At 36.2% G+C, this 12,137-nt stretch overlaps 2 protein-coding genes across 3 annotated transcripts; one reads left to right on the top strand and one right to left on the bottom strand.

Moving 5' to 3' along the window:
• The first annotated feature begins 785 nt into the window (after positions 1–785).
• LOC105953893 (MATH domain and coiled-coil domain-containing protein At3g58270) lies at positions 786–2,482 on the top strand. Its single transcript, XM_012977574.2, has 4 exons — positions 786–906; positions 1,589–1,859; positions 1,987–2,135; positions 2,334–2,482. Exons 1-4 carry the CDS (start codon positions 786–788, stop codon positions 2,480–2,482), a joined length of 690 nt encoding a protein of 229 aa, XP_012833028.2.
• A 1,930-nt stretch (positions 2,483–4,412) lies between these two features.
• On the bottom strand, positions 4,413–11,715 carry LOC105953894 (MATH domain and coiled-coil domain-containing protein At3g58220). 2 transcript variants are annotated; one of them, XM_088820980.1, is made up of 6 exons: positions 8,249–11,715; positions 6,086–6,206; positions 5,427–5,594; positions 5,072–5,345; positions 4,833–4,981; positions 4,413–4,734 (listed from the first exon to the last, which is right to left on the bottom strand). In XM_088820980.1, exons 1-3 carry the CDS (start codon positions 8,262–8,264, stop codon positions 5,459–5,461), a joined length of 273 nt encoding a protein of 90 aa, XP_088677106.1. In that variant the 5' UTR covers positions 8,265–11,715; the 3' UTR covers positions 4,413–4,734; positions 4,833–4,981; positions 5,072–5,345; positions 5,427–5,458. The 2 variants fall into 2 exon arrangements, with proteins under 2 accessions (XP_088677106.1, XP_088677105.1); XM_088820979.1 differs by lacking the exon at positions 8,249–11,715 and adding an exon at positions 6,328–8,223.
• Positions 11,716–12,137: the final 422 nt, after the last annotated feature.

Genomic DNA, 12,137 nt, shown 5'->3' with positions numbered 1-12,137 from the left:
CTTTCGGGAGCCCTAGGTGACCGACCGCCTACCCTTCAAAACCGGCCCTGGTTGCGATTTAGAGGGTGTTTGGCTAAGCTTATTTTAAAGAGCTGATAAGCTCCTACGTCTGATAAGATGTTTTAAGAGCTGATAAGCTGTTACATTTTATTTTTAAGATTAATTTTTAGAGTGTTTGGATAATGATCTTATTTCATATTTTTACTCAGTATAAGATCTTAAATAAAAATGTGGGGTAGAGGTACTTTTTAAAAAAGATCTTATTTGCTCTCCAACAGCTTATTTTAAGAAAAATAAGATCTTTTTTTAAAAAAATTACCAAACACTTTAGAAGAACTTATAAGCTCTAAAACATCTTATAAGCTTTTTTTAACATCTTATAAGCTTAGCCAAACACCCTCTTAATTGTTTTACACCACAGCAATATAGGTTAAGTGAATGTCAAACTTATAAATGTTTGGAATGTATTGTACCAAAATTCAAATTCAATACAAGGCAAGTAAATCGAAGGACACGGAATCTTGGTACAAAATAAACAGAACCCTAATTTCTCCAAACTCAAAAGAAACTAGGGCACACAATTACTCGAACAAGAACCACCATGTCTATGTCTGTGACATCAGCAGCATCATCAGTACATGGTATAACTGTTTTGTTTTCTTTCTCTTAATATATATATATATATATATATATATATATATATATATATATATATATATATATATAGAGGATGCCTTCAGGTCTGAATTTATTTGATTATATTGCTGCTGTCAGAATACACGGCCATGGAAACAAGAGAAGCATCACCGGCACATTTTTTGTTCACCATCGAATCGTTCTCTTTACTGGAAAACTGTGGGATTGACAAGTACGAAACGAAAGAATTTGTCGCTGAGACCACAACTGGTATGTATATATATATAATGAACTAAATTAGTTGTTGGATAAGAAAAATCTATGATAATATGAACATGCAGGAAACTAATAATCTATCCTAATGGAGACGACATTGTTGGAAAAGATGGCGACTATGTTTCTGTATACTTGGCTATTGCGGACAAAACTTCACTGCCGGGAAATTGTGAGGTCAATGTTGTCTTCAGCATCTTTCTCTATAATCACAATTCGGGCAATTATCTTACTTCACTAGGTATTATTTTTTATTATTAATTTTTATGTTATTCATCAGATGAAAGTGTTTTCCAATTACCAACTCGTATTAGGAGAGTCAATATATGTAGTCTCTACTATTAAGTAGATGTCTAGGGTTCGAATCCTATCCTAGTTCCCCAATTTGTAATAGGATTAGAATTAAGGAAAAAAAAAAAAAAAAAGGTAAATTACAGCTACATCTGAGATAAGGTCAAATTAAGAAAAAAATCTCTCATTAAACTAAATTTGACACTGCAAGGGTGGATATGTAAGAAGATTTATAGTTGATAGGTGGTTCTACTTGTAACTATCCAAACATGAGGGAATTTTCGTAATTTGATCATACCTCTAGGGTAGCTATAATTTACCAAAAAAAAAAGAAAACATTTACCTTCATCCACAGTTGAAAATAATTATTTACCAATTAAATGAACAGGAATAACAAGACGTTTCCTGGCAATTAAGTCCGAATGGGGCTTTTCAAAATTTATCTCTAAGAAAGTTTTGTCCGATACATCAAACGGATACCTAGTCGATGACAATTGTGTGTTTGGTGCTGAGGTTTTCGTCGTCAAAAGTAGTGCAGTCACTGGATGTTTGTCGTTGAAGAACGAAATTCATTACAAGCGTGATTGGAAGATTTCAAACTTCTCCCAACTGGGAGACGTTTGGAAGTCTGAAGAGTTCTGTGCGGGAGACCACAAATGGTTCGTTTTTTTTTTTTTAATTTTTTTTTTTTATTTTTATTTTAGTATTACAATTGTATTTCAATTTCGTTCAGTATTCGGATTCGTTTGATACAAATAACAGCTTTAAATTTATTGATAAATTTAGGCGGATTTGGCTTTTCCCAAACGGAAATGGAGATGCAGCTGGCCGAGGTGTGTCTGTCTTTTTGTTCTATGTTGGTTCCGGAAGTGTCAATGCACGTTATACCGTATGGATCAAAAACCACTTTTCTGATGAACACATTGAACGTACTAGTAAGTACATTTTAACAGCAATACCGTGTTTCCTTTTTGTTTCCGTTTTCACGTTAATTGTCCATTCTGCCACTTATGTATAGCTAGGACACAATATAAATGTTTCTTCAATTGAACTGTAATAATAATAATAATAATAATAATAGTTTCTCGAACCTCTCTCTCATGAAACACAACACATTTGAATTCGTCTTGCAGCTACTACCTGGTTTTCAGCTTCTAGCAATAACTGGGGATGGCTTTCTTTCACGGAGCTTGCAAATATGAATGATCCTAAGAAGGGATTCATCGTCAAAGACTGTTTACATCTCGATATTGAAATATCCGTCCGAGCCGTTGCACAATAATCTCCCTTATGTGACAGCTGCACAATATAATATCGAACTATGTATGAGAAGTTGAACCAGTTTCGTGTTGAACAGCTCTGTCCCTTATTATATGTCCCTTATTATATGTCCCAAAATATTTGTCATTTTAGAGTTCCAATAAAATATTAATTGCATTTTTATTAATTTTGCCCCTTATCAGTCTTAATTAGTTAATTAAAAAAGGATAAATTACAACCACCCCTGATGTATGATCAATTTACAAAAAAACCTCTCTTGTTTGGATAATTACATCTACCCCTCAACTATGATTTTTTCTTACACCTCCACCCTTATGGTGTCAAATTCTACTTAATCAACTAGATTTCGTGGAATGTGCTCTAATTTATACTCGTTTTGTGTAAAAATACAGTTTCTGATGCACCACAATCTTATATATACAACCCAAAAAACACATATTATGATCATCTTACTTTAAAATGTGGAGTTCGAATGGGATAAAATGGTTACAAAAGTGATAATATTCCATATAATCTCGAGGATTCCACTAAATTTGAAACCGCAAGGGTAGACATGTAAGAAGATTTATAGTTGAGGGGTGGTTGTAATTACCCAAACAGAAGGGGATAATCTACACTTAACCACCCAAAACACATATAATAACTAAGTACCAAAGAAACGCAGAAATCAGAAGTGATATCCGTATAATAATGATAACACTAGGATAACACTTGAAGTAACATCAAGTCTAAATTGATATTAGTTTTGAACCATGTAGACATAGTCCTCGTTGAATTAATCTCTCCGTTCCTTATTATCAGTCATTTTTGGGTTTGCGAGTATTAAGTATCTCAATATATGTGTCTTGAATTTAGGAAAAGAAAACATTAGAAAGACTAAAATAATTTTCATCACTTAATGATATGATAAGGAATAGTTAATAATTTTCTTTGAATTTAGATTATCTTTTATTCGTCGGTGCTCCGATTTTGATTAGTTAACATTTCATTAGTTAACTTGATTATGCTGATTTGATTCAATCTACTTATTTTTGTGACGACGGCGGCGGATCGCACTGGAACTTTGATCAGCTGACTTCATTTAGCTGAGTTGACTGAACATTTTTTGTGGTGGTGGGTTGTCGTAGTTTCGATTAGTTAAGTTTTGAAATGTTCACTTGATTTAACTGACTTGATTGTTTTTCATGGCATAGGGGAGTCGTCGGAACGTTGATTGTTTGACATGATTACGCTGACTTGATTTAGTTCACTTGATTTATTTGACTTCACGAAAGTTAGCTGATCGAAAGAGGAAAGTCTGCTGATCGGATCTGCAACAATATTAGCAGAGTCAAAATTTTAAGTCTGGGGGAACCGAACGCATTAATGATTAAACAAATGGGGGGGGGGGGGGGGGTTGTTGGTGGTTTAATGTATTGTACACAAAACTTTTATATTTGTATATAAATTGGTAGAGGTTTGACAACTTTTAATAATTATTTTAAACTGTCAGGGGTGACGTTTTTGTAATTTCAAAGCTTAGACTGAACTGTGGTAAGATTAATGTCTGACAGCTAACATCGAGGGCCAGATCGAGATAATTTTTCAAGTGCGGGAGCAAATCGATGTAATTGAGAATAAAATAGAGTATAATAATACCGAGCCAAAGTACAAGCGGGGAAAGTAAAATTTGCCCTATATAATACTACCAGAAAGAAATAAAAGAAACAAATTGTGTAGTTTTGCAGACTTAACGAGTCATTACAAACACTTTAATTTAGAGTTCTCAGAATAAGAAAAATTCGAAAGAGTATTCGTACAATTTTTGTCATTCATTAAACAGATCGAAGATGTGAGATTTCTCCACGCAATTTTAGGTTATTTAAACTTCATTGATTGTGTACTGATCCATACGTTGAAATCACAAGATAAAAATTCTTAAGCTGAAAAAATAATCGAACAAGGTTAGGTATTACTCAAAATTCTATTGTCACCATGTAAGAACAGATTTTCTTGTTCACGCCAAAAAGCTTCCTTGTAAATGTATAAATGTACGGGTGCATAAATCTCTCTCTCTCTCTATATATATATAGAGAGAGAGAGAGTGAGAAAACGAAGATTATTGTGCAGCGTCCCCGACAGATGAGATTTCAACATGTACAAGACAAGAATCATTGACAATAAATCCCTTTTTAGGATCATTCATAGTTGCAATCTCCATGAATGTAGGCCATCCCCATGAACTGCTTGAAGGTGTAAACAAGTGATTTGTTTCTGCAAGAAAAAGGATGTAATTATTTCGTGAGAGAGAGTCAACCATGATATGAACAACGACACCTGTTTTACAAACACCAATCGATGTTGGAACTTACTCGTTAGTTTCTTGTGTTCATCAGAAACCTGGTTTCTGATACATAAGGTATAACTTGCTTGTACTCTTTCATAACCAGCATTAAGCAAATACAGGCTCACATGGGTGCCAACTCCTTCGCTATTTCCTTTTGGGTAAAGCCAAATATTCCTTAATTTATCAACAAAAGTACTCGATTAAAAAAAAAATCAAATAAGTGCAAGAATAAAACACAAAATAAAGCTAGCAAAACAAAAGTACCATTTGTGGCCTCCAACTGTGAATTCTTCGGATTCCCAAAGATTTCGCAATTTGGAAAAGTTAGTAATCTTCCAACTACGTTCGTAAGGAAAATCAAAATTGTTCAAAGATAGAAGTTGAATGGCGGCTTCTTTTTTCACGATGTAAACCTCAGCACCTAACACACATGTATCATCGATTAGGTATCCGTTTGAGGGTTCAGATAGAACCTTTTTAGAGATAAATTTTGAAAATCCCCATTCCGACTTCATTGCTAGGAAACGTCTTGTTATTCCTGTTTCCAATTATAAAATGCAATTTTAGTACCGTAAATTTAGAGGGCTAATTAAGAGATGAGAGGAAAAATAATATATACCTAGTGAACAAAGATAATTGGCTGAAATCTGATTAAAGAGAGATGCTGAATACAACGTTAACCTCCCAATTAGCTGGCAGTGAACTTGTATCCGCCATAGCCAAATATACTGAAACGTAGTCGCAATACTTTACGGTACCATCTCCATTTGGATGGATTATTAGTCTCCTGTATAAGTTCAAGTCTCATTCAATTACCTATAAACTTACTAATATATATATATATATATATATATATATATATATATATATATATATATGTATATATATATATATATATGGGCAAATTATATATATATATGGGCAAATTACGGTACTTCCTGAGGTATGGCCAAATTACGAAAAAAATACCCTCTTATTTGGGTAATTACAGCCACCCATTCCTTTTGAATATTTTTACATAAAATTCATATAATTCGTTACTTACCGAACCAAATCGTATATTCAGTTCGGTAAACGATATGAAATGTTAGCCTACTGAAATTTTGGTTCGATTTTACCATTTAACATCCCTAAATTTACCTCTGAATGGACTTTTTCGTAAGATAATACATAATTGAGATGGGTGGCTGTAATTACACAAATAGGAATGGGGTCTTCGTAATTCGAACATAACTCTGGTGTGGCCGTAATTTGCCATATGGCAAATTATATATATACCATTTGTAATCTCCAGCCACAAATTCGTTGGTTTCGAATTTGTCCATTCCAGACTTGTAGAAAGATTCAGTCTTGATCAAAAAATGTGTAGGTGATGCCTCTCTTGTTTCCATGATGGTCACTTCGAACAGTAGCAATATATTAATATAGTTTATATTACATATAAAAAAAATAAAAAATAAAATAAAAAATAAAAAGAAGAAGAAGAAGAAATAAGAGAATTTATAGAGAAATTGACAAACCATCTCCTTCTGGTGTTACAGACATGGTGGTTCCTTTCAAAACTAAATGTGTGTGCCCTACTTTGAGTTTGGATAAATTAGGGTTCTCTCTTCGATTTATTTATTCAGGTACTTTTCAAACCACGACCGTTGGTGTACTTGACTTGAATATATTAATTGGATACAAAGAGTTGAGTTATTTGTATCAGCAAGACTTTAACAATTCCCATGACTGCTATTAATCCATGTTCCGAGGAAGTTAATTCATGTTAGAAATATTTGATGGACCGCCCTCCAATTAGAAATATTTTGAATTAAATACCAAGAAGATTATACTCTTATTTCTACGCCTGATTTTTTTTTCTCGAAATTTGATATACCACTGGGCGACTTGAAGTACCTAAACTACCCTTATATAATCAGTTTTAAACCTTAACTAACTCACAATCGTCTCTTTTTTTCTATTCCACTTTGAGATCTGAATTTCCGCCCCATAGGTCTCCAACTGACGATGGTGCTTCTCGAAGTCATAACTTTATCTCCAGTAGTTGGAATTTGATAGTTTAACTACAGCTAGATTCTTCTCATCAAGATCTTTCTTGTGGTGGTGATTTCATGCGTTTGAAGCTGTGGATCTGTTTTTGCAGTCATGTTACAATGCGTGCGTAATTGAACGATGAAAGGTCTTTTCAGAGGTGTAATTTGTTTTCCGTCAGTCGGAAATTTGACGGGCTACCCACCATTTGATACCTCTCATTGAGATCTATCTTTTGATGGTACTTTTTTTCAATTTTTATAAGGGTTAAATACAAAAACACTCCTGTACTATGGACTTTGTATCATTTACCCCCTCTTACTACACATAAATACAAAAACCCCCCTCACATTGGATTTTTTTCAAAATATGACGAAAATACCCCTAGTCAAGCATATATATATATATATATATATATATATATGATATGCCTAATTGGGCCAACCCAATGGGCCTACAATTTATTTACCTACTGGGCCACGAGCCCAATATCGAAGACCATTATCACCGAGGCCCAATCACCTTCAAGTAAGGTTCGGGCCCGACAATCTCAACTAAGATATAAATAAAGGTTTGAACTCATTCCTTAAGGTACGTCCTATTAACTGAGCAATACTACAACTGTATTCTCTGGACTATTTTCTATGATCAGCACGTCTGACTTGAGCGTCGGAGGGGTTTCCGCCGGATCAACCCCCGGCTTAGTTCATGTGTTCTATGATCGCAGGTACCTCAGGATCATCAAGTTGTCAAGCTACTGATCTGCTTTGCTCTGCCAACTCCCTCGCGTCTATGAAACCATAGGGAGATAACTCCCACGAGGAGACCACTCGCTCCGTCCTATAACCCGTTGCGAGTTAACTCCCACGAGGAGCCAACTCCCTCGGGTCTCATAACCACAGCGAGATAACTCCCACGAGGAGACCACTAGCTCTCTCCCACAATTCGTAGCGAGACAACTCCCACGAGGAGCCAACTCGCCCGATACTACAACCGGCAGCAAGAAAACTCCCACGAGGAGATAACTTGCTCAGTCATATAACCCGTTGCGAGGCAACTCCCACGAGGAGTCAACTCCCTCGGTTTCTACGAACCCACAGCGAGATAACTCCTACAAGGAGACCACTCGCTCCATCCTACGACCCGCAGCGAGGCAACTCCCACGAGGAGCCAACTCGCTCGGTACTACGAACTCGTAGCGAGACAACTCCCACAAGGAGCCAACTCGCTTGGTACCACAACCCGCAGCGAGACAACTCCCACGAGGAGCCAACTCTCTCTCTCTCTCTCTCTCTCTCTCTCTCTCTCTCTCTCTCTCTCTCTCTCTCTCTCTCTCTCTCTCTCTCTCTCTCTCTCTCTCTCTCTCTCTCTCTCTCTCTCTCTCTCTCTCTCTCTCTCTCTCTCTACCTTCTTCCTTTTCCATGTTGTTTCCCGGAATCTCTGCCGTACATGGAGAGCATTAATCTCGGACACTGTTGTTGGATCTCCTCCCGTTGCTACAATGTCTATAGATACATCACTTCGAGAGAGAGATTAGTAACACTGTTTGTTGGGTATCCGCCCGGAGAAGACAAACCACACAAAATCAAAATACTCATATTTTATAAGAAACTATTAAAATATAATATAATATACTAAATCAACACAATCAAATAACAATTATATCAAATGACACCAATTACCAATTACCGTAAAACCAACTATCAGCAACAAATAAGCATGAATATAGGAATTATTAAACAAATCCAAAAAACTCCTAATTATAATAATCAGAAGTAAGAATTTTGCAATAGTTGCAAATTAGCAGCAATTAATAAAAAAAAAAAGAAAATAGAACCGTAGGCAGAATGTAAATTCTGCAATGGGGAAGGTCCGACGATGGTTCGATTTCCCGGCTCAGTCTCAATTCCCATTCGTCCTCGTCCAAGACTCACCAGCCGCAGCCACGCGCCCACCGGAACTAGCCCAACAGCCCAAAATCACTCTCTGATCTCGAACCAAAAAAAACCCGAAAAAACCCCAACTCACAAAGAACCAAGAGTTCGAATAAATCAAACACACACAGCACTCAACCCAACACCCAAACACTCACAAAGAGTCGAGACTCACAAAGAGTCGAATCAATCACAAAGAAAAGATTTTGGAACAAGGTGTAACGTAGGTTGAATTTTCTTGGTCTCTCTTGGTCACTGTTCTCTCACGAAGAAGAGGTCTATTTAATAGCCCCCAAGAACCGACTTCAACGGAAGCCAAGGGATCGGGATACTGGTGTCACAGATTTCAGGCGGAGAAATCGGACCAGAAAAGAGGAAAAAAAAAGCAGAGAGCCGAATCGGTATATCGGTGGAGAGATTAATCGTTTTTCACGTTTTGACCCCTTAATTGGGTCAAGACCAATTCTCCACGTGGGCTTTTTCAAGTGTGGGCTTGCTCCAAGATGGGCCGGTTACATGCTGGTATTGGGCCATAGATGAAGAGATAACATTTGGGCCAAAATCCCAATAATCTCCACCTGGCCCAAATGAGTCATCGGGACATTTAAGGGGAAAAACGAGATCATCATTGCCGTAAGACACTACCTGCACTCAAAACACAAAGTTAGTACAAGTTTAAAAAACAAAACACAAAGTAATGCAAAAAACCAAGCAAAACACAAAGTAATGCAAATATTCTAACACATTAGAATACATCACCACCATCACAAATCATATTGGCTTGATCACTATGTTGGTTTTTCTTAGGCTTGGGACAATCACTAATAAAATGACTATGGTCACCGCAATTAAAGCACCTTCTATTATTAGGATTAGCCTTCGACTTACTCCAATCTCCACCCTTTTTCTTAGTTTGATCAATTTGACTAGAAGAAGCCTTATTGTTTTGAAAACGATTAGACTGACTTCCTTTAGCAAAATTAACTTCACTAAATGATTTATCCCTATTAATTCCCAATTCAAGCTCTTTGCTTTTTAAAGCATTGATCACAGTATCTAACGTAATTTTATCTCTACCATACTTAATAGCAGACTTAACATCATTATAAACATCAGGAATAGCATTCAAGAGCACAATAGGGGTATAATCATCAATATTCTTATCACCAGTTAATTTAATATCTTGAACTAACTTGGTAAAATCATCAATATTAGCATCAATATTTTTGCGAGAGTCCAATTTAAATCCAAAAAACTTTTCAAGCAAAAACATTTTATTGGGCAAAGAATTTTCAACATAAAGCTCTTCCAATTTATCCCATAAACTTCTAGCAAAATCATGCTTTCCTACTTTTCTAATCACAGAGTCACTTAGATTCAAGATAATAGCAGAATAAGCAAGATCATCAAGTTCTTCACGTTTAGCAACAGTTATAAAAACTTCCTCACTTAGAGAAATCGCTTTAAAGCATTTTTGATGAATTAAAATACCTTTCATTTTTTGTTGCCAAATAGAAAAATCACCCTTTCCATCGAAAGGAGCTAAAGATAACATAGACATAGATCCCATATTCAAGTATCACAAAGATAGCAAAATCACCAAGATTAAATACCAGCAGGATCAACACACAAGAGAATCACAAAGATTCAATAAACTTTAGCAAAATCGAATCACAAAGATTCACAATTTTTTTTTTTTTCAAAAAATCACACAATTATAGAATCACAAAGATTCACAATTTCAGAGCAAAAACGGATCACAATGATTCCAATATTTCAAATATCACAAAGATAAAGAATCACACAGATTCACACAAAATATTAGCGGAAGCAATAAACAAAGAATCACCAAGATTCACCAATAACAGGTATAATTATCACAAAGAATCAATCAACTCACCAAGAGTAGAAATTTATACCTGAACGAAACCCCTGGACCAGGGTTTCGTACGCCGCTCCGGACGGACCCTTAACAACGCTCTGATACCACTGTTGGGTATCCGCCCGGAGAAGACAAACCACACAAAATCAAAATACTCATATTTTATAAGAAACTATTAAAATATAATATAATATACTAAATCAACACAATCAAATAACAATTATATCAAATGACACCAATTACCAATTACCGTAAAACCAACTATCAGCAACAAATAAGCATGAATATAGGAATTATTAAACAAATCCAAAAAACTCCTAATTATAATAATCAGAAGTAAGAATTTTGCAATAGTTGCAAATTAGCAGCAATTAATAAAAAAAAAAAGAAAATAGAACCGTAGGCAGAATGTAAATTCTGCAATGGGGAAGGTCCGACGATGGTTCGATTTCCCGGCTCAGTCTCAATTCCCATTCGTCCTCGTCCAAGACTCACCAGCCGCAGCCACGCGCCCACCGGAACTAGCCCAACAGCCCAAAATCACTCTCTGATCTCGAACCAAAAAAAACCCGAAAAAACCCCAACTCACAAAGAACCAAGAGTTCGAATAAATCAAACACACACAGCACTCAACCCAACACCCAAACACTCACAAAGAGTCGAGACTCACAAAGAGTCGAATCAATCACAAAGAAAAGATTTTGGAACAAGGTGTAACGTAGGTTGAATTTTCTTGGTCTCTCTTGGTCACTGTTCTCTCACGAAGAAGAGGTCTATTTAATAGCCCCCAAGAACCGACTTCAACGGAAGCCAAGGGATCGGGATACTGGTGTCACAGATTTCAGGCGGAGAAATCGGACCAGAAAAGAGGAAAAAAAAAGCAGAGAGCCGAATCGGTATATCGGTGGAGAGATTAATCGTTTTTCACGTTTTGACCCCTTAATTGGGTCAAGACCAATTCTCCACGTGGGCTTTTTCAAGTGTGGGCTTGCTCCAAGATGGGCCGGTTACATGCTGGTATTGGGCCATAGATGAAGAGATAACATTTGGGCCAAAATCCCAATACTGTTCATAATCTCCAACATAACCCTTCTCTTCGTCTTAATTATCTTCTACTGTGAGTGATTATACACATCGTGAGAGGGATTGATAACTAAGATAATAAGTGTTGCCATGCTATTTGACTATAGATGCGTTGATAAGTCAAAAAGTTGTGAGATCAGGGTAGACTAGGGTTTGGGTTTGAGTGTGGTTATTGTTTGGGCTTGATGTCGAGTTGGTCTTGCCAGAACTCTGGACTGAGGATTGAGGACTGAGGACTGAACTACAAAGGGGACTGAGCCAAATAGCTAAACTAGAAAAATGCTCCATGTTTTGGAACCTGTCAGGTGAACGTGAAATCTTTTCTATCTTATTCTTTATTTTAGCTATGGTTTTCTTTAGTGATTATTTATGTTATTCACACAAGTATCCAATAGTG

This window comes from Erythranthe guttata, chromosome 7 (assembly GCF_056151865.1).
Source record: "Erythranthe guttata isolate IM_541 chromosome 7, IM_541, whole genome shotgun sequence".
Lineage (NCBI taxonomy): Eukaryota > Viridiplantae > Streptophyta > Magnoliopsida > Lamiales > Phrymaceae > Erythranthe > Erythranthe guttata.
Note: the sequence above shows the minus strand (reverse complement) of the source record. Positions and strands in the feature narration are given on the sequence as shown.